Source organism: Mastomys coucha, unplaced genomic scaffold (genome assembly GCF_008632895.1).
Source record: "Mastomys coucha isolate ucsf_1 unplaced genomic scaffold, UCSF_Mcou_1 pScaffold20, whole genome shotgun sequence".
NCBI classification, from domain to species: domain Eukaryota; kingdom Metazoa; phylum Chordata; class Mammalia; order Rodentia; family Muridae; genus Mastomys; species Mastomys coucha.
The window spans coordinates 66,976,194-66,998,602 of record NW_022196903.1 but is presented as its reverse complement, the minus strand read 5'-3'; the positions used below and the strand labels follow the sequence as shown (position 1 = coordinate 66,998,602).

Below are 22,409 nucleotides of genomic sequence, written 5' to 3'. Positions count from 1 at the left end.
TGGTGGCAGTGATGGGCAATGCGGTGGGTTCTGAAGGAAGCCAGGACTGCTTTCCTACATGCTAAGAACTAAATACATTTATCTCCTACTTCCTGGTGAGCCGGACAGTGAAGGCTTACATGTACATATGAGTTAACTATGATTCAAAGGCCTAAGGTCTACATCTAGAATAATTAGACAAATGCCATAAAGAGTTGTTACAGTCTCAGTCAGCTAAAGTCTGGAATATCTTCCAGAGAGCCATTAGCATGCACACACACACATACCCTTCCACCCCCCACACCACCACTACCACCACCACTGGAACAATAACAAGTCTTCACAACCATGTTCAAATCAAATGATAGATTTATTATCTGTCTCTGTTACACAGTAAGTCAAAATAGCTCAATTTAGGACATTCTAAAACTTGCCTGGATTTCCCACAAACTGAGAGACCAGTGTCAAACTCGTGGGCTGACAGTCTGGACTGGCTCTCACGTCTATGATATTTCTTCCACAGCTTTAAAGAATTTCATGTTGTGTCCTTCAAAGCATCTTCCTCTTCTCAAATTCCTTCACAAACAGGAAAGAAGACAAAATGCAAATGACATTCATGGGAAAGTGGTTTTCAAACTCTAGGTCACCATTAGGACCTCAGTTCCGCAGAGGTAACATGCGTGGGAACAGGGATCTTGCTGGAAACCAGCTACTTTCAAATCAGCCTTTGCTGGTGTCAGTCTAAGCCACAGACAGACCTTGACTTTTTCCTTTAGACCCCAAAGCAAACAGGGATGCTTTAACAATCCTTACATCTTCACGGCAGAGCTACTGCTTGCGGTTGATGAGCACCACTGTTTATCCAAACCTATAGAATGTGCACCCATATGCAAAAGGCCCTTTAATAAGGCAATGAAGACTTTCTCAGAGACTAAAACGCAACACTGATTCATTTAGTATTTGAACAAAATGTTGAAATGCTTAGAAATGCTTAGAAAAACAAACAAATGCCCTAGACAGCAGGAAGAGGTTAACAGTCAGACTGCAGCAACAGCCACAGCCTGCCACTCCCTGGAACAAAACCGTAAGGTTCACAAGGAAGCATTACAGGCACACCTCCTCACACTTTACTAACCACTCCTTCTTCCAGCCACTAAGGAATATGACATTCAAGGCAGATGTACACAGACTTGATCATGAACGGAGTCTAGTTTAGAATCCCTAAGATGAGGGCAAGGTTCAAACAAAGCAGAATTTTTGAACTCTCTGGAAACTGTTTCCATCTAGGAAAATAATTTGTGCCTATTTTCAGCTTAAGACACAGGATTTTGTTGTTAAGAGACAAGTGTCATCATGAGCTGTTGTCTTAGCTACCTTTTTTTTTGTCAAGGCTAATGCTTTCATAAAGTAAAGACAGTGACAGGAGAGCCACGGTACTCAAGAAGAGATACTGAGATCACTGCAGAGACTACAGAACAACCAACTGAGCGTGCACCAGTGTCCTATCAGAAAGGAAAAGCAAAGCCACAAGGGAGTGCAGCTCCTGTAACTGTGGGTACTGGATAGCACCACACAGCCACTCATGGCCCAGCCCCGCCTCCTCAGGTACCCACCCAGCACCTCTGCACTGCTTGCTTCTTTGCTGAATCGAGGCCCCTCTCTGGAAACACACACCTATGGAGACAGGATGGCTATATCCCAAGAGCTCCCCTGGAAAACCCCAAACATGAACCACAAGGCTACAACTCCTTCCACATACCAGGCTGCAAATCAGGGTGCCGTTACCTCTGAAATGCTTTGTACACCTTATCAATGACAAGGGCAAATATATACCTTTACATCAGGAAGGCTTTACATTAGGGCCTCAGAACAGTAAGCTATGGAGAAAGAAGGAACACAGCTCCTGAGTGCTCACCTTATACATGGTGGTTCCCAGCTGTGCAGGGGACATGCTGACAACCACCCCTGCACTCTGAAGAGCAGAGATCTTCTCTTTGGCACCACCTTTTCCTCCAGCAATAATTGCCCCTGCGTGGCCCATCCTTCTGCCAGGAGGAGCAGTTATACCGGCAATGAAGGACACTACAGGCTTGGCCTTTGGACCCTAGAGAGAAAGAGAGAGAGAGAGACGTTGTAAAAACTTGAAAATAAGTCAATCACACTGGACCTCAAAGCTGTGACAATTGGCAAGCAGTAAGTGGCTTGGGAAGGGAAAGCTCATCATTCAACCCAAACATTGAAGCATTCTCCTCATGAGGCTCAGAGCTCCACACCAACACAGAAGTTACTGAGCAAACACTTCTATCAGCCGGGTAGCAGCACCGTCAGCCCTCCATAGGCTGTTCTACACACACCCACCTGAACCTTTCTTTTGATAAGTAAAAAGCATATACACCTGAAAATTGTGTTTTGTAACTTATGACAATAACTTAAGACTCAAGATCAATCAGCTTATTTTACTTCACATCTTGAGTTGTTATTATAATTCTCATCCTTAATAAATGTCCTCAAAGAAAAGGATGAGGGGTATTGAGACACAAGGGAAAACCCAAGACTTGCACTCAATTTCCTACTAAGGCTGCAAGCCCACAGACCATGCACATCACTAACATAGACCTGGACTTCCTTAAGTATGAAATAACATGGATGACAGTCACTAATTCTTTTTACTTTAAAAGTATACACTGTAAGAAAAATGATCAAGGTTGACTTTATTCAACAAAAATGCATTTTAGTACATTAACAAATGTTAAAAACCCTTAGAGATAGAGAGATGGCTCAGCACTTAAGAGCACTGACTACTCTTCCAAAGGACCTGAGTTCAATTCTCAGCACCCACTGTCAGCACATAGCTGTTTATAACTCCAGTTCCAGGGGATCCAATACCCTCATAGGCATGGAAGCATGTATACCACCAATGAACATAAAGAAAAATTTAAAAATCATATTAAAAAGCTAACACACAGAAAACAACAGTTGCTAAGCTCTGGGCTTGCACTGTAGTTGAGGAAATATTATCAAATATTATCAAATGCTTACATATCAATCCATTATGAGATGCTACACAGTAATACATGACTATTTATGGTAGATTTCACAATGAATCCAGAGAGAACAGGTCTGTAACTCACGCAGCATGGAATCTAGAGCTTCATTCAGCCACCCGTCTCCCAACCAACCCTACACACATACACACACACACACACACACACACACACACACACACACACACACGTAAACACAGCAGCAGCTCTCAAGTCATCTGGTCTGGTGACCCTGGATACTTATAAAGTTACTGAGGATCTCAGAGCACTTTTGTTCATATGTAACCTCTGTGTATATCAATGCCATGGTACTAAATTCTGAGCTATTTTTCTAAGAAGTAATATCTAACAATACTTACTATATTAAAAATTAAAACTGAGGGCCAGTGAAATAGCTCAGCCATCATCTGCCCTGCAGGCCTGATGATCTAAGTGCACTACCTGGAACCCATAGAAAGGCAGAAGGAAACTCCATAAAGTTGTCCAGTGACATCCACATGAATGTTCTAGTATGTGGGGACACATCACACCCCCACACATAAAACTTAAAACCAAGTTCTGTAAATATTTATGAGTTCACTAAAAAACCCAACTTTTTAGAACAGTGTCTAAAACACTCTGGTAGACACCAGAGTAGTATTTGAACTCTAATTTCTACAGCTCTGGCTGTTTAACTTAAAATGGCCAATCATTTCTGCTTTTGCAATTGACCTGTTGTAAAACCTCATTTAGCTGATATACAAGAAGAAAACCCAGCCTCAGACAGACAGATGGAAAAGGATGGCATGCTTTAACTGCCTCCCGATGCCTGTAAATATTCTCTGACACTACACAAGCCTCTTCAAGTGGTCACAAGCAATGCTGCAAACTGAAAGAGCAGCAATGAACTTCTATCCTTTGTCCTTCTGAAGTCCCCTCATCTGCCTTGGTGTCCCCATGGGTCTTTGATCCACAGTGGTTTTAGAACACAGACTATCAAACAGGAAAATACCAGTTCATTGGATATGCAAATCAGCCTTCCTAATGCTGTGACCCTTAAACACAGTGTCTCACCATGTGCTGACCCCAACCATAACATAATGACCCCATAACATTATTTTCATCGCTACTTCATAACTGTAATTTTTCTACTGTCATGAATCATAATGTAAATATTTTTGGAGACAGTTATTCTTCCAAGTAAAGTTAGTGTTCACTGGAGGTGGCTGCTCAGCTCACCCAGCTGTGAGAGCACTCCCAGGTCATCACAAATAGTCTAAGGGGTCACAATTTAATAAAACCACTAACTAACTATTGCTTCACGGGGAACATTCTTAAGTAAAGCTGACTTTCTTTTTAACCACAGACCCCTGAAGCTATCCCAGTGCTCTGAGTCCAGCAGGTTCCACATGTCTGATGTGGCTGCCTCTGGATCTGACACCCACCGCTCTTCCATGCTGGAGCTGAAGGGATTCTGATTTCTCCTACTCTGCACTTTGTTCAAAATACTCCTTGCCTTCCTTGCATATAAACAGCGTTTTCACCTAGGTCTGCCTCATCCCGCCCCTCCCACTAGAAGCCTGACTCTTCCTCCCACATCTCATCAATGCTCTGGGCTGACTGGCTTCTGGGGCCCTACTCTGCCTCTTGCATGTCTGTCTCACACACACAGCAAGCACACTGTGTGGTCTGCTTCCCAGGTTCTCCTCCCAAGCAAAGAGCTCCCTGGACATCAAAGTCCCTCAGTTCCCTAAGCCCAGCACCACTGCAATGCCTCAGAAACAGAATGAAAAGCCAACAGGCTCCGGCCATTCATTCATTCCCTCATGGTCCCTGCACAGACGATGAGAATCTCCAGCTTGAGCGATATTCGCTTCTACCCATCTCTTCCCTAGAGCCCCCTAAAATGATAATGCTCTTGCACTGGGAAGAGAAGGATTATAAAGTTAGATGTCAGAGTCAGTGGAGATTTCTGAAGTGAGGAAAACTAGAATTAGACAGCAGGGCAATGTGGGCGAGACCAGGACAGAGAGTGATGAGAACTACGGAAGCCTGCACATACAGACCGGCTGCAAGGGTTCTGCACTCAGTACATCCAGGATGGTTCTCACATCCTGCCAATCTGCCTGCTTCAACTGTCAGCAGACACTGCTTGCTGACTCTTATGTAACACTCTGTCTCCAGCTGCTTAACCTTGAACCATGAACACATCGTATTCTTAAAATAAAATACACTAGCCCTGTAAAACCCAACCAGAAATAATAAATGAAACAAACATGCATGTTTTTCCACTAACTTGTAAACTATTCAAAGAATTCAGAGTTGAGCCCTAATACACTTTAGTGTTCAACCTGACAGTGTAACACAGTATCTGATTTTTTTCCTAAAGAGAAAGCACTGTGTACTTAAGCTTACAAACTTTTCTGAACTTAAGACAGCAGGCTGGAGAGGTGGCTTAGAGGTTAAGAGCACTGGCTGCTCTTCTAGAGGACCTAGGGCTCAATTTCCAGCAACCACATGGAAGCTCACAACTGTCTGCAACTCCAGTTCCCGGGGATTTGACAACCTCACACAGAAGTAAATGCAGGCAAAACACCAATGTATCTAAAATAAAAATAAATAAGTAATTAAAAAGGGGAGGGGCATGACTGGGACAGTCCAAGTAAGTCATACGAGGCTCAACGTGGAAGGACGTTGGGCACTCAAGCTGAGGCCTCTGATCTGGAGGGATCACTGTAGACACAGAGGATGAAAGCAGTGAAAGACAGCTCTGAGGTGTCTGCCATGGGTGGGAGCATGTAAGACAGTCCCTCAGCTTAGAAAAAGATGCAGGGATGAGATGCCCAGGGAGCGGGAGCAGGGAGGCAGCTTATGAGAAGCCCCAGAGGATGTCAAAGGAAGTCTGAGCACAGCACTGCAGCTCAGTTCACCAAGACTGCTTTGCTATGCACTGCCTCACACACTCAGCTACACCAATGAGAAGACAATGTGGCAAGGCTAAGGAATGCTCTCAACAGAAACAAGAGCACTGGGGGGCTTAGGGAGTGAAGAAAAAGGAAAGAGATCTGAAGTTAGGGAGAGCTGGGTCATAGCTTACAACTTCTACAGAGCTTCCAATCTCCCAGAAGACATGAACACTCAAAGCGGTCCTTCAAAGTTCCTGAAAGCACCAAGAAAAGGTGCATTACGTACCAGGCCTGCAGTGGCATGACTGGCTCCTTTCACACTGCTGTATCCCCTAGTTCTTGTCTGGCATTTAATTTACTTACTCCACAGGTCTTTGGTTTTTGTTTTGTTTTGTTTTGTTTTTTCCCCCACAAGTGCTAATGGGAAGTTATTCAGTCTTTTCATTTTTTTATCTTATTGAGTATGAATGCTTTGCCTGTATGTATACAGGTTCACTAAGCATGTGTTTGGTACCTGTGAAGACCAGAAGAGGGCACAAGATCCCCTAGAACTGGACTTGCAGATGACTGTAAGCTACCATGTGGTGTGGGAAACTGAACCTGGGTCTTCTGCAAGAGCAGCAAGTGCTCTTAAGCTCTGACCCACCTCTCCAGTCCCATGTCTCCTCTTGCCTGGCCTCCTCTTCAGTCCCATTCCCTGCTGCCCTGGCCTCCTGAAGACCAAGTCTCACCATCGTCAGCAGAGAAGGACACTTGACTCGGGCGTTGCACATTTCCCTCCTCAGCTCTCAGGCTCATTTACCAGAGCACAGCCAGAGCGGGGCTGGATAGCAGCCTGCTCCCAGCACTGTGGCACCTTCTCCCTCAACCCTCCCCTGCCAAATCCCAGCAAAGCACTACAATAGCACACTACTCCTTCACATATTTAACTGAAGGAGAGCCAACAGGGAAGACGTCCCTACAGCAAGCACAAAGCTTTTCTGTGCTTCATCTTTGGTGCTGAGGGCTTTCTACAAGCAAAGACTAAAGCTAACAAGAAAAAAATCACAGAGAAAGATAGAAAAGAAAGGCTCTTTAGAGGGTCAACCTTGTGAAAGCCAAGGACATTTATTTCCCTTGGAATCTAAAGAAAGAACACCAGGGACAGCAGATGTAAGCCCCAAATAAAATCTGGGCTTCTGGCTTCTGTCCAGAACTCTCTCCGCTCAGCAAGAGACCAACATTTCAGCTACACCATGTTGGGTGACACCTGTAGGGGAGGGTTCAAGGTGGAGAAGCAGGGAGCAAATGAACTCAGAATCTAGAATATTCTGAGTGCTATAGAATAAAAAGCCTAGGTTTAAAGTGAGCTTTCATGTTTTCTTGAGAAATGAAATCTCTGAAAAAGAAAGATAAGCTCTGAAGCAAGGCCAGTGTCTGTCAGGAGCAGACAGCTGAGGTCTTCCAGCGCAGACTTACTGAGTTATGCTCCTTCAGAAATTCGGCCGCGTTTTCTTCAGCATGACCACCAATTTCACCAATCAGTATGATGCCTTCTGTGCCTGGGTCATTCAGGAAGACTTCGAGGCAATCAATAAAATTAGTCCCATTGAAAGGGTCACCTCCAATGCCTGAGAAGGTCAAAGGATGTCAGTATCAGTCGAAAATATATGGAGAAAGCATGGAATTTATATTAAGAAATATTCTAACTCTGCCTTTATTCTCTGTACGCCTTCTCTTTAATATTCTTAGAGGAAGCATTGTTCTTCAACTTTCAAACTTCTCGAAATGGCTCTTGTTTATGATGACGGGTTGCCCATGCTCACAAACCCAGTCCTCTTTACATAACCCATAAATAAACTCCACACTAGCAAGTGTGCCTTGAAAGAAATGGGTGTTTGGGGCAGAGAGTATCTCTTGCCACTTGTCCTTGATTCTATTTCTTTGAGCATATACTTAATAAACCTGAAAACATTGCTCAGAAAGAGAGAGATTTTTGCATTATGTGCAGCACAGGAAAAGTTAAAACCATGAGCAGTTGTCTTTGCACAGAGAAGTTGCTGACAAGTATGCTGCGGAGAAACCTCTGAGTGTGAAGACACTGTCAGTGAGCAACGGTGGAGGGCTCCGTGGCTTGCCTTTGTAGTTGGGAAATGGCAGCACCTGCACACAGGCCTCTCCTCTGAGCATATGACATTAAGAACGAGAACTTGGACAGCCATGAGAAAAATGTTCCCTACTCTCTGCCTGCCGATGTTTTTACATTATAAACGTATTGGGGATAGAAGTGATTTTTCCCTTTTTTAACACATCTGTGAGAAATGAAGCAAAGAGGAAACAGTACTGGTCTGAAGGCAGCCAGGGGTCAAGTCCTGGGCTCTGTCTGCTTCACAAGGGGCAGACGGGCTGCTGCTGAGTCCCCAAGCCCGTGCTACAGCATCACTACTCTCCACTATAAGGGAAAAACGGAGCCTTGAGAAGATGGAATTGGCAAGTCTGTTTCAAAACCAGTTCTGAGTCCGCATCACACCAAATGATCTCATGCCTAACACCGTCCTATAAGTAGAAAGGCTCAGCGTGTGTTTTCATTTTAAGTTTATTTAATTATTAAATATTCCAGGGGTCTATTTTATCACTTATTATAAAGACATATTTTTGGAAGACTTTTAAAATGTATTTTGAGGATTTGAAGATTTTAAAAAATGAGAATCTTGTCTAGTTTTTGGCAAAAAGACAAAATGTAAAACCTGCTCTGACTTTTTAAAGTGTCACACTTTGTATGGTACATAGAGAAGCCCTAGGGCATGTGGCCATCCTCAACCTTGACTCTGCCCAATAAGGTACACACTGCAGCCTCAGCTCAGAAGAGCACCCGGGTTGCCCAGGGAGAGACAAGGAAGCAAAGAATCAAGAAACAAGAACATAACTGTGATAACACAGTGCCAAATTTGAGGAGCCATTTCTTCATAGCAAGGGACATCCGTGAGCTTTGGGCACAATGCCTACCCTTTGGGTCACCCGTTATACAATGTGCTCTCTTAACCTAGACTCAAATCTTGAGAAACAGAAAAGTACCATACCATAGCATCTTCCTCCTAGAAACTATCTGATGTCCCTGTCACTGTCCCATTCCATGAGGATGCTAGGCTCCAAGAAAAGACTCTAGCCAAGCACTCACCAATACACAAGGACTGCCCCAATCCAACTTGGGTTGTTTGGTGAACTGCTTCGTAAGTCAGAGTACCGGACCTTGATACAATACCTTAAAAGGAAGAGAGGAAAACTATCAATCTGTGTGGATGGCATACCACCAGATAGTGATGAAACTAACACGAGACTATATACAATTCACAGCATGGTTTGCCACTTAGATCAATAGTAGCTTCAAAGGAAGACACAGTATGTCATTAGTTAGGGTTGTTTTAGGACTCTGAAACCAATGCCAAGACAAAGAAACAAAAAAACCTTAAAACCCCTCTTCTGAGAATTTTTACAAAGAGGATAATAATATGACTTTGGCGTAATCCTGCTTAAGATAAGCAGTGGAACAGACTGGCTTTAGGTACCCCATCACTAAACCATTAAAAAAAAAAAAAATTAATTCTAATTGTGTTTGGCAATACTATCTATCCTCCCTGCAACTATTTTTCTAAGAATTTTCACACTATTAGGTAAACTCCCTCCTAATTCAGCCAGTCTCACATTTAACTTCCTTACTGCATCAAGCCTGAGGTGAGAACACCTAACTTCACAACCAAGGTCTATGGGAAAAGAGCAGCAGTGGCTCACCAGGCTTGCATGCACTGCCCGGCCCTGCCCAAAGGCAAACTAGTCCCAAGCAGCAATCCATGTAGTACGTACAACAGATACATGATGCAGAGCAGAGATTCCTAATTCTATACAAGCATTATTCACTTTTGTTGTTACAAAGTATTAAAAATTTTAGATGTTAATTAAAACACATCAGAGCATGACTCTGAAGCTTGGCCAGCTCTGGCATGTCCGTGGGTTACTGAATCTCCTCCTTTGGTTAAGACTTCATCCTGACAGTATGGCCCTCCTACTAGGGCTAGGAGAATTCTTGTCTGACTAAAACAAAAACCATGAGCATCAGCTAACCATGACCTCAGCTTCAGCACAGTGTGTTCAGTCTTAGGCTAAGTGCAGTGTATCTCAGCTGTCCCTGTATACTCATGGTCACAAAGGCACACAAGACTGCAGATTTTCCACATAAAAGAGTAAAACTAGAAGCAAGCATGCATGGACCATACCACCCAGATATTCTTTCAGGTGAGTTCCACTCAGCTCCTTGACAGAGCTTCACCTCATGGGGAACTCTGCACTACCTCCCTAGCCCAACACAGATCTGGCCTCCTCCCTAAATGCATTTCTATCATTTCCATCTCCTAAGGGCCTCGTGTTCCTTCACACTTCCCTACCTTTTCACATTCATCCTGTTTAAAATGGAGGGCTCACCTCCATCATCAACTGCCAACTATCTATCCAAGCCACACAGGAAGCTTACATGCTCCCTTCCCACACAGGTCCTTCCTGGACTATCCCAAAGGAATGAGATGGGATCTGCTTCTCTCAGTCCCCTATTTCTGCTTTCTATTGTCCCTATAACAGTGGGATGTCCAGAAGTTCTACCTCACATAGCACAGTGTAACCCTAAGTATTTTTAGGTAAGAACAAGTATCAGTGAGGTCCCACTGTGATGACTGCTCTTATTTAACATTAGTAGTTACATGGTAGGTAGAGAATACCTGCCCCTCACTATTACAATGGAGAGACAATCTAGCTGAGTCAAAGTTAGCTGCAGAGAATCCAAATTCAAGCCTAGAACAGCTAGCTTTGAAATGTGGATTGGCCGTTTCCTTAAGGAACCAACCAAGTAATAGTACAGTTTTCCCAAAGCATTTTGAGAAAGTTTGTGAATCCATGAAGCAAAATAAGTCTTACATGGACACAGAAATAGTGCTGATAAAAATGTTCCTGGCTCACTCTTCCCAAGTGAACCTCTTGATCAAGAGTAAAGTTTGTCTTCAGATGGAATGGTGGTCTCTTTCTTTGTAATAATTTGGGTGCTCAGTCCAGGAAACTAGCCCAGCTGAAAGAGTGCCTCAGACCCTCCTATGATGGGAAACACATCCTACCGACTCTTTTGGAGGCTTTGGGGTCCTGGGCCTTTGGCATTCTCCAAATCAGCAAAAGAATCCAGGTTTGGAAGTCTCTATACAATATACTGGGAGAGCCAGCCCAAGGAAATTCCCAGGGGACAATGCTGTGGGGACACCACTGTCCCTGTGGTATCACTGTGACACCACCAATGCTGTGGTAGTCACAGTGTCCTCAAGCTGAGATGTGCCTTGAACATGAAACTCAGAGTAAGAAACATCCCTGAAGGGCGTTGAGATGGGAAAATACTTCTAGGTTATCTTTACTCTCCTCCAAGAACCTGGGAAACCTTGGGTCAGATCTGGTGGACAGACAAAGTCAGTGGCACAGCTAAGTCTTACTGCCTTCTATTATGCCATCCGGCTGCTACCTTTCTAACTGGGTAAAAGTACCACAGGGCTACTAATGTAGTAAAATTAGGATTAACCACTTTAAAACGTTGGTTGCCAAAGGTCTTAAATTCCTGCCTACAGAGGCAGTCACAGATCCATCTGCTCTCAGCCCACATAGCACTCAATTGGGGTAAAGGAGGCAGGCCAAGCAACAACTTGTGCCTGGGGGCGGAGGAAAAGCTAAGATGAAGAACACAGTGTCCACAGTTATAATACAAATACGTGCAAAGCCACACGGGACAGCTATCATACTATTAGCTGATTGCAACAGTTATCAAAGAGCATGTAAAGTAGACTGCAGGTTCATCACTCTGCAGACCAACACTGGAGGCCAAACGAAAGCGAGGAGTCCCATTGACGGAGGCTCTTATGAGCTCAAGAACAGACTCTAAAGGACTTTGATTTGCACATTTTAAAATTCTTTCACACCGCAGTCAAGGATTTCCTTTTCTCCCTACATCTGACACTGGGAGTCTTTTAAATAAGTCCTCTGAAGGGGTACCCCAATACTGCCACACCTGACAACTCAAATTCAGCTGCAAGAAGCCAGATTAGTCATCTCAATCCCATAATGGAGGTTAGGATTACTTCTTCAGAGGGAGCAGGGATGATAAGAACATAAGGTAAAAATGGTCAAGTTTGGGGTAAAAAGACCCCAAGGGAAAGTAAGCTGTTTCTTTATTGACTAAAAGCCAGAGATGTCCTCTTGGTAGCTTCGTGCCTGCTAGATAGCAAAAGTACTGTGGGAGCTCTGACCTCTGATCTGGTCCTACACGGTTCTCATTACCTCTTAGGAAAGCAGAAGGTTAAAGCAGCATTGAGGGCCTGTAAGAGAAAACCACTCCAGGTCAAGAGAATGGCAATGTCTGGCCTGGAGGCAGACCTAGCATCCCAATGGGGCCAGGTAAATCTTCAGGTCAACAAACCACCCTAGGGAAGGTGGGCTCACCTTAAACCATAATAATGGAAAACCTACCTCAGGATTAGTTTCTTAGCCAGCATCTTAATGAGTTTAAAAAACAGTGTTTTAAAGAGAAACAGAGGATGAATACAAAAAGCAAACAGAAAAAAAAGAAAGCAAGCTGGCTGGTGGTGGTACACGCCTTTATCTCAGCACCCGGGAGGCAGTGGGAGGCAGATCTGAGCTCAAGGCCAGCCTGGGCGACAGAGTGAGTTCCAGGACAGCCAGGGCCACGGGGAGATACCCTGTCTTAGAAAAACAAAAACAAACAAGCAAACAAAAAGAAAAGGAAAAAAAAATGAGGGATTGATAAGAAATGTCAAATATGCATCTTTTCAATCTGATCTTATAATATTTGTGTTTTGGGGTAAGGATTAAAATTCTTTCATCTCTCCCATCCTCCCCACCCAGTAAAAGCTTAGTTCATACAAAGGCCCAGAGCTCTAGTCTAGAATTGGATGCCCTTGAGCAGTGACCTTTTATCCTTGGAGCAGTGACCCTTCCTTCCTCCTCCAATTCCCCCTGCCAATTCTTTTCAGACTAGCCAACTGAGTAAAATGTGAGGACAGTCCCCAGGCAGCAGGGACAGGCCTGGCAGCACTTGAGTTAGACCAAAAGCCAAACTCACTTCCTGCTTGTGTGTGTGCTCCTCCAAGTGTATCCTCTGATCAAGAGTAAAGACTGAGAAGGCACTCTTTGACCTCACCCCTCAGGGACATCACAACAAAAGCCAATGTGACACTGTTCATCCCCCAAAGAGCAAGCACAAGTCTGCTGGAGACAAGAACCTTGGAGGACCAAGGGTAACTGGGACTCTACTGACAGAATACAAAATAGCACAGACATTGCCTAGAACTATCTGGCAACTTCTTAATGTATGTTCTTGTAAATGTTGCCTTTCAGAAATGAAAGTGTATCCATAGCAAGGCCTGTATTTTAGCCTTGTTCCTAATGCTCAAATCTGAAAACAGCCCAGATGACCACTAGGAAAATGGATAAACAAACAGTGGTAAAGCCATAGAGCAGGCAGCTGCAGAGCTGAAGCTGAAGCTGGTGCTCACCACGGAGACAGAACACACAGAAGAAGCCAGAGTCTGAGCAGAAGAGAAATCACTCCTCTCCTTCCCCCAACCCCTCCGATCCTCACTACAATGGATTCCCAAATAGGCCCATCATATTTGAGATATATTTCTGACCCACTGTAAGAAAAAAATAATTTATTACATAGATAACATTGATTTATAGTTACAGTCACTGTGAGTTGAGTTAGGAAAACTTAGAAAGTAGCAAATTCACTCACCTATTCTTCCTTTCTTGTGAATGTGGCCAGGCATGATGCCGATTTTGCATTCTCCAGGCTGGAGGAAAGTAAATTGCAGTTTTAGAAAAGTTCTAAAGAAAATTCTAACTCCTAAGTCACATGTACTTGTGCGCGCATACACACACACACACACTTTAACTCAAAGCCGTAGTCTCATGACACACGAAATGTGGGCTTCCGTCCCATCTTGCACTCACGTTGATGACGCCCGGGCAGTTCGGCCCAATTAGCCTCGTCGTTCCCTGGCGTGTCAGCTTGTGCTTGACCCGTACCATATCCTGCTGCGGAATACCTTCCGTAATGCACACAACCAAGGGAAGCTCTGCGTCAATTGCTTCATTGATGGCGGCAGCAGCAAAAGGAGGAGGGACATAAATGACGGAAGCTGTCGCTCCTGTTTTCTCTTTGGCCTGAAACATTAATCACAACCAATTGAATCATGAATAAAATATATTCAACATCCTAATTTGATTAATGCTTAGGAAGAGGTCACAGGCAGGCATTGACATAGTCAAAAAAAGAGCAGAATCCAAGCAGAGCCTCTCTGAATGCCATTGTGAATTTAAAGGTTCTGTCCATCTTACCCTATGGAAGGAGAGTAAATGTGAGAGCTCTGCCCGATTGGACCCATGCTCCCTCCTCCCACAGCTTCACTCTTCCTCCCCAGACTAACAAGATCCCGTGACACCTCTCCAGCTTCAAACTGTTTCTCCTTAGAAGAACCAGGGCCAGGGAACCCGAGTCTTCAGAATCTAGCCTTCAAGCATCTATTTTAAATCTATGGTAAATATTACCAACAAACAGTAAGCGTTCCCTTTCATACAGATTTATTTTTATGGTGTGTGTGTGTGTGTTTGTGTATGTACACATTCATACACGTGCTCTCGGAGGTCAGAAGACGATGCTGGATTTCTGGAACTTGAGTTATAGGCACTTGTCAGGAGTCCAGTGTGGGAGCTGGAAAATGCCCAACTTAGATCTTTTAGATGACCAGCAAGTGCTCTCAACCTCACTGCTGGGCCATTTCCCCAGTGCCTAAGTGTTCTTACTTGACATGTCTTACTTAATACATACTTACTAGAATTCAGCAAATCAAACCAAGTACATATACATACATGGCCACTGAGTAAGATTGTGGGTTAAATAAGCATTAAGTTTTAATGCTGTCATCCACCATGATGCAAGGCCTTTATGGAATGTCAGTCTGACCACTAGTCTCCATTTGGTCATAACCTGATCCATATGTGGCTTTTGCACATCCATGTTCTGTTGTGTTTGGGGTTTGGATATTTTTTGCTGAATTTTGTTGTAGTTTTTCTAAGATATGGTCTCTCTATGTCACCCAGGTTGTCCTGTAACTTACTATGTAGACCATGCTGTCCTGAACTCAAGAGATCCATCTACCTCTGCTGGGATTAGAGACCTGTACCACAAAGCCCTGCTTTCCACTCACCTTTCTGTGTGGCCACGCCTCCTACTCTAATGGAATTCCTATAGTCATAGAGACTACAGATGCTCTGACTGCAAGAGCAGCACCGTTCCAGGGCCTGTGAAGACTCTGAGTGGGAATCATCAGGCTTCAGGAGATTCCTAAACCAGACTATTCCAGTTTACAAACCAAGATTCTGAAGCCTTGGGGAGGGGCACATGAGGCCTCACCCTTCCCAAAGGACTAATAGCAGTTGTTAAGGTTTGCTGCAGAAATGGGTGTCACTTTCTTCAGTCCTATAGCCATGGATAAGTTACCCTTGCCTCCAACCCAGGTACAGAAAAGCAACTCCAATTAAACTAAGTGGGCCACACACAAGACTCAAAGAAGGAAGGAGATTCGAATCTTGGGAAGACGGGCTCTGTCCAGTAAGAAAGAAGAATGGGGCATGAAAATGACCAACATATATTTTACACACACATACACACACACACATGTGTGTATATATATATGTATATATACATGCATGTGTATTTACATGTATATTAAATATATATGTATATATGAATGTATATAAGAGACTGCCAAATAAAATTTTTAAAGAAAAAAAAAAGATGCTGTGATCAAGACACAGTAAATACCACAGGTATGGTAGCGCATGCCTTTAATGCTAGCACACTAGAGGCAGGCAGATCTCTGAGTTTAAAGCCAGACAAAACTACCTAGAGATCCTGTCTCAAAACAAACCACCAAACAAAATATAGTAAATTAGCACACTAAATCCCACAGGCAGGAAATAGCAGACCAATATTTAACCCTGAGCATATCTGATTCCAGTGTCTGCTCAGTGCGGCTACAGCAGATGGTTCTCCATGAGCGACATGGATTGAGAGGTTGTACCAAGGGGTTTTACACAAACTACAAATACAGAAGTACAGAATATATAGGCACACATAGAGGAAAGATCACAGACAGGGTCTTCAAGAATCACACCTGAATGAGTCCATGCTCCCAGAGACTTGGACCACTATATCCCAATAAACAGTATCATTTCAACAGTGTCCAAAGAGCAGTCAAAGGGCACTGACAGTTACCTGTAAATGACATGAAGGATTAGAAATCCTCCATTTTAACTCTTTCATGATGTAATAATGACAGGCCTGTTGTGGTGGTATATATATATATATATATATATATATATATATATATATGCCTATAATCCCAGCACTCAGCACTCTGATACTAATTAGAACAATGGTTCTCAACCTAGGGGTTACTGCTCCTTTGGGGATTGAATGACCCCTTTCACAGGGGTCATTTTAAGACTACCAGAAAGCACAGATATTTTCCTTACAATTCATAACAGTAGCCAAATTATAGTTCTGAAGTAGCAATGAAAATCATTTTATGGCTGGGAGTCACCACAACACGAGGAAGTGTATTAAAGGGTCATAGCGTTAATAAGGTTGAGGACCACTGGACCAGAGGATCATGGATCATGGGTTCAAGACTATACTGGGCTAATGAGAAGACCTTGTGGGGTGGGGAAAGCAACAATAGAAGGGAATTAAGCAAAAGATGGAAATCAAGGTCAGAACCAACCAGATCACGGGCATGTAACATTTCACTGAAAAAACAAGTCTCCAAATTCTCCTATCTTACAGCTACAAATACTTCCAGACATTGGTAACAAGTACTGTACACAGGGGAGTCATACTACACAATCAATATTATTATTCATTCAGAAAGTCCTTTGTAAAACATGAATGGGAAAGTAAGTAACAGTATTTGTCAAGGAACTTAGGATATCCAAATTTCACATCTGCCTGGGTCACAATGAATAAGATAAACTGATTCAACAAAACTATTGGTTTACAAAGCCTGACTCACCTAAAAACCTATATTTGTAACTTCTTCTACATTTTAAACTTCCTGAAAAAAATCACTTTAAAGAAATCAGCAACTGATGAAGAAAGCAGATCCCCACCATATATATGTCAGTCTGAATACTGTTTGTCGGCACAGGACAGTCCAAACCTGCCACATCTCAGCTGGGAGACCTCGGTCAGACAAGATCCTCAGCCTCTGCACCAGCAGCATCCTGGGCTTCCATATAAGCGCCTGCTGTGGAGGGCTATGTAAGGCCTGCTGGGGCAATGTGCATGAAGCACCCAACACCACTCCTGCCTGACAGTCCACTGTGAAACAGGGGTTTCTGAAACGACTGCTAACACCTGTACCACCACACTGGAAGAAAGGCAGTGAAGAGGTAAGGAGCCAGACAGAAGCCAGACCATGGAGCTTCCTTTAACAGATGACGAACATCTTTTGCAAAAATCACTTCTGGATTTTACCACAATCCCAGTTTTTCTATGTCTTAGTCAGGGTTTCTATTCCTGCACAAACATCATGGCCAAGAAGCAAGTTGGGGAGGAAAGGGTTTATTCAGCTTACACTTCCACATTGCTGTTTATCACCAAAGGAAGCCAGGACTGGAACTCAAGCAGGTCAGAAAGCAGGAGCTGATGCAGAGGCCATGGAGGAATGTTCCTTGCTGGTTTGCTTCCCCTGGCTTGCTCAGCCTGCTCTCTTATAGAACCCAAGACTTCCAGCCCAGGGATGGCACCACCCACAAGAGGTCCTACCCCCTTGATCACTAATTGAGGAAATGCCCCACAGCTGGGTCTCATGGAGGCACTTCCCCAACTGAAGCTCCCTTCTCTGTGATAACTCCAGCCGGTGTCAAGTTGGCACGCAAAACCAGCCAGTGCACTCTAGGTCACTGGATATCCAGATAGAAGGGCAAACAGCACACAGTGAAGACCTCCGCCCAGAGGATGCCTGTCTCTGCCCTGCTTCTTCTTCTTCTCAAAAGCCATTACTTACTTCCTTCACAGTATTAAAGACAGGTAAGCCCAGGTGCTTCTGGCCACCCTTCCCTGGAGTGGTTCCTCCCACGAGTTTGGTGCCATACTCCAGAGCCTGCTGACTGTGAAAGGTACCCTGTGAGGAAAAAGCACAAGAGCCATGAGAGAGGCAGACGAACATAGCTGAGACGCAAAGGCACGCTCATCAACATGGGAAAAGAAAACCAACCATGTTAAGAGCTCCCAGGGAAGGGCCCAAGCCAAGCCCTTACACCCACTTAGTAAACACTGCACCAACCCGCAAGTCAAAGGAGCTTCTGCAAAGCAAAGCAGCTGCTGGAAGAGTCCTTTTCTATTCCCTGCTGAGACCCGCTGCTCACCTGGGACGCTCTATTACTTGTTTAAAAGGCCATCCCATTTTTCCTGTTCCTCATTTCCTTGCACCCACCCCACTTTGTCCAATTGCACATCCATGATGGATCATTATATTTATCCAACCCTGGCTCTTTCCCTTTTATATATATATATATATTATATGAATTATATATTATATGTGTGTGTGTATATTCATTCAAAAGTACAACTTGGTTTACTCTAATTCACCACCACCCACTATGACATACACACACAGTAACTAGAGAAAATCCAAGGGTGTGCTAACTGGTCTGTCTTTAAGGATCAGTCACTCCTCAGTGGATCTTTTAGATTTTCCTGCCATTTCCTGCATTCCCTGTGACTTGCTTTCTCTGGCAGCCTACCTGGTCCTTGGGACACAGGGCTTCCTTGTTATGGGAGACCATCCTGCAAGGTATTTGACAGTATTCCCCAAACTCTTCCCTTGACATACATTACCACACCCTCCCCTAAACCCACCAAGCAATATCAAGGACAATGGTTCTGGAGATTGGGAGATCCTTTCCCACTAACATTTAGGCCTCTGTTTCCTCCTGTTCTCTCTGATTCTCTCTTCCATCTCAATCAATGCCTTTTGGGATGCCACCCTTACTGAGGCAGCATATAGAATCTCTATAGTGACCCTTACCATTCATATCTCTCATACAGCTAGCCAAGACCTCTGCCTTCAATCACACACTAATGTGCCTACCTAACATCTCTCCCTGGAGAGCGAGTAGGCATCTAGCTGAACACCTCAAACTGGGCCTTGATCACTCTCCTCTCAACCTGCTCCATCTGTTGACAACTCCACTACCAGAGATGCTCAGACTCAAAGTATGAAGTCACACTAGATTCTTCTCACTCTTGAGCCATTAGTAAATCTCACCACTCTAGCCTCAAAATAGCCAGTCTCTGTCCTACCTTTTGCTGGGAACTGTGTTGGCTGATGTCATCTCATCCTAGAAGCTTACAGTCCTTGCTCCCTTTGAATCTATTCTCCATAGCAGCAAGTGTTATCCTATAACATCTGAGGAACTGCTCCTCCTCATCTCTTTCCAGTTCATTAACTGTGAAAGTTAACACCTACTCTGTTTCCTCATGGCAGGCCCCATACCTGTCAGTCCTCATTTACTACTACTAAGGATATCTGACTGCAGCCACGTTAGCTGGGGTGGCACATGCCTGCCTGCCTGCCTGCCTGCTTGCGGGCCTTGCTGAGCACTATGCATAAAATGAACCTACCTAGGTATGTACATGATTCACTCACATATCTCCTTTGGATCCTGACTCTGAGAGCAGACACCTTCCCCACCACCTGATATAAAATCTTTTCCCCATGCCAACCACATGACTCCACACAGGACAGACACTCTTCCCCCTTCCCCTGGCTTGTTCTTCCATAGTGATCATACTTTCTAGTGTACCACAGAATTTAGTCATGGATTTTGTGGATATATTTCCTCCTCTCAGCTGAAAGGCACAGACCATGAAGATAGTAATGTCTGTCTACTGTTCTTGTTGCAATATGATACCTAGTTCAACACATTACATATAGCAGACACTCAACAATGACCAATCAACAGTGAAAAGGTCTATGTGGTCATTCTACAGGGACCTAACAATGATGAGCCAACTACTCAAGTTCTTAATTATTTAATGCATACAAATTATGGCTTTAAGAACTTTAGAAATTTTTCAACTAAACTTCCCTTTATACTAACAAACTCAGCCTAAGCAAATTAAGCAACCAGTTTGAAGCTTGTGATGGAGTTTTAGAAAGAGCCACAAGTCACATGGTGGGACTGATTGTTCTGGCAGCGTGTGTATAGTAGAGGATTGCAAAGTTGATCATCAGCATGTGTATAGCAGAGGATGGCCAAGTCAGTCATCAATGGGAGGAGAGGCCCTTGGCCCTGTGAAGGTTCTGTGCCCCAGTGTAGGGGAATGCCAGGGCCAATAAGTGGGAGAGGGTGGGGTGGCAGGCATGGGGAGGGGGGATGCAACAGGGGTTTGTTCTTGTTGTTTTTGTTTGTTTGTTTGTTTGTTTGTTTGTTTTTTGGAGGGGATACTGGGAAAGGAGAAATCATATGACATGTAAATAAAGAAAATATCTAATAAAAGAAAAAAAGAAAGAGCCACAAGTCAGTCAGTGCTTTGTACTCTGTCTTTAACCAGTGCTATTCCATATATGGTCTACAGACCAATTGACCTAAAGTGACAAATGAACAAGACAGAAGGAAAAAAATCCCAAAGCAGAGAGAATGACAAAAATCTAATTAAAAAATAATGATAATGTTTGCAGGCAGTGTGAAATTATTTTAAGGTTTACTGTATTTCACAAAAGGACTGATCACATTAGATCAGCAGATCCTTTTACTGCAGAGAGTCTGAAAAGCTATGGTCTAGACTTCTAGGTAAGGACTATGCTTCCAAGTAAATGCCACTGAATCCCTCTTTCTAGTCTTATTATTAAATAAAAGTAATGCTTTCATTCAAAATAAGCTATTTCCCATAGTTTTCATGTTACCACCAGCCAGTACACAATTTAGAATAGGAATAATAACTTCTGCAGCTCCTAAGAGCCAAGAAGGCATGCTGCAGCACCCAGTGGCAATGTGCATGGCTAGAATCCATCCTCACATACACCATCCCTCACCTATGTGAACAAGGTGTGCACTGACTAAGGAGCTAGTGTGACAATTCTAAGCTTCTGCGGCTCTCAGCTCAATATCCAGACAAAAAACCCAAGACCATTAAAACTCACAGTTACTAAAAATGCAAACACAAGGAAGGTAAATGAGAAAAAGCTAAGTTGGAGGGAACTAAAAGATCTCAAAACTAGCATTCAGGAGACAGAGGTAGACAGATCATTATGAATTCAAAGCATGGAACTATAGTGAGCTCCAGGCTGCCTGGGGCTACATACTGAAACTCTGTTTCAAAAAAAAAAGGAAAGAAAAGAGAAAGAAGGAAGGAAAGAAAGGAAAGAAGGTGGTTGAGGAGAAAGAAAAAGAACAGCAAGACCAACCTCAGACTCAAAGACTTGAATAAATCATTAATTTAGGAAGCAGACTCAGTTCCAAATAGTGCTCATACATGAATATCTTACATCTTACTAAGATATCAGAGGTTAAAGTGTCACAAGAATGTCATATAAAGTTCAACAAACAGAAAAAAAAAACAGGCATAATGAGCATCCTCAAGAACTTGATTACAGGTTGATTATATGCTATTATAACACACACAAAACTAGACTGCCTGCCTGGAAGAGAGGAGGTGGCCACATCTCCCTGTGAGCATGTCTGTGTGTGATCGTGGTACCTATAACTCTGGCTGGCATTCTGCTAGCAGCCTGAAGATTAAGACTTGGCAAGCTGGTCTGTAAGACTGCCTGCATCTCCTTTGGTGAATTACATTGTATTAGAACAGTTCTGCAGTACAAATGTGGTAAAACGCACATTATATAAATACAAAATGTTTGTACTTGAGTTTGTAATGAGACACACAGACCCCAGAAATAATTCTGAAAAGCAAATACAATCCTGCCCTCTCCGGGGCTTCTTCTTCGCTGACAATTATCTAACTTCTCCTAAGCTGAGAAATATTAAGTTACCTCACTCCTCAGAAAGAAAACTGGGGTTCCTGTATTTGTCATCTGGAGGCCATATGCCAACTTAACAGAGGAGTCCTGGTGAGCAGAATGGTTGGAATGAGGGAAAGGAGACTCATGGTGGGTTTACTGCAGAATCAAACCGTAGGTACATTTCACCTATGCAAATTCTATGGCACACAGTAGGGAGAGGAGAGGTGTGAACAGAAGAGAAGGAGAAGCAATTCAAATACTCAAGGGCAAGTTTGCCCTCTGGATTCTTCAGAGACCGAGGACGCAGTGGGAAGTCCCACGCTGGTTCACCTGCCCACACTTTCCAGGTCTCTGTATTTGTGCATTTCTCCACAGCAGTGTGGATTCCACATTTA

At 43.6% G+C, this 22,409-nt stretch overlaps 1 protein-coding gene across 1 annotated transcript in view; it reads right to left on the bottom strand.

Annotated features, from left to right (window-relative positions):
• Nucleotides 1-330: 330 nt before the first annotated feature.
• Suclg1 (succinate-CoA ligase alpha subunit) overlaps nt 331-22,409 on the bottom strand; it is a 30,350-nt gene continuing 8,271 nt past the window's right edge. Inside the window, exons 3-9 of the mRNA XM_031382228.1 lie at nt 18,055-18,171; nt 13,937-14,149; nt 13,719-13,776; nt 9,066-9,149; nt 7,367-7,518; nt 1,895-2,083; nt 331-555 (exon numbers count right to left, since the gene is read on the bottom strand). Of these exons, the coding sequence (XP_031238088.1) occupies nt 529-555; nt 1,895-2,083; nt 7,367-7,518; nt 9,066-9,149; nt 13,719-13,776; nt 13,937-14,149; nt 18,055-18,171 (840 nt within the window). The 3' untranslated portion in view covers nt 331-528. The remainder of the gene's footprint in view (nt 556-1,894; nt 2,084-7,366; nt 7,519-9,065; nt 9,150-13,718; nt 13,777-13,936; nt 14,150-18,054; nt 18,172-22,409) is intronic.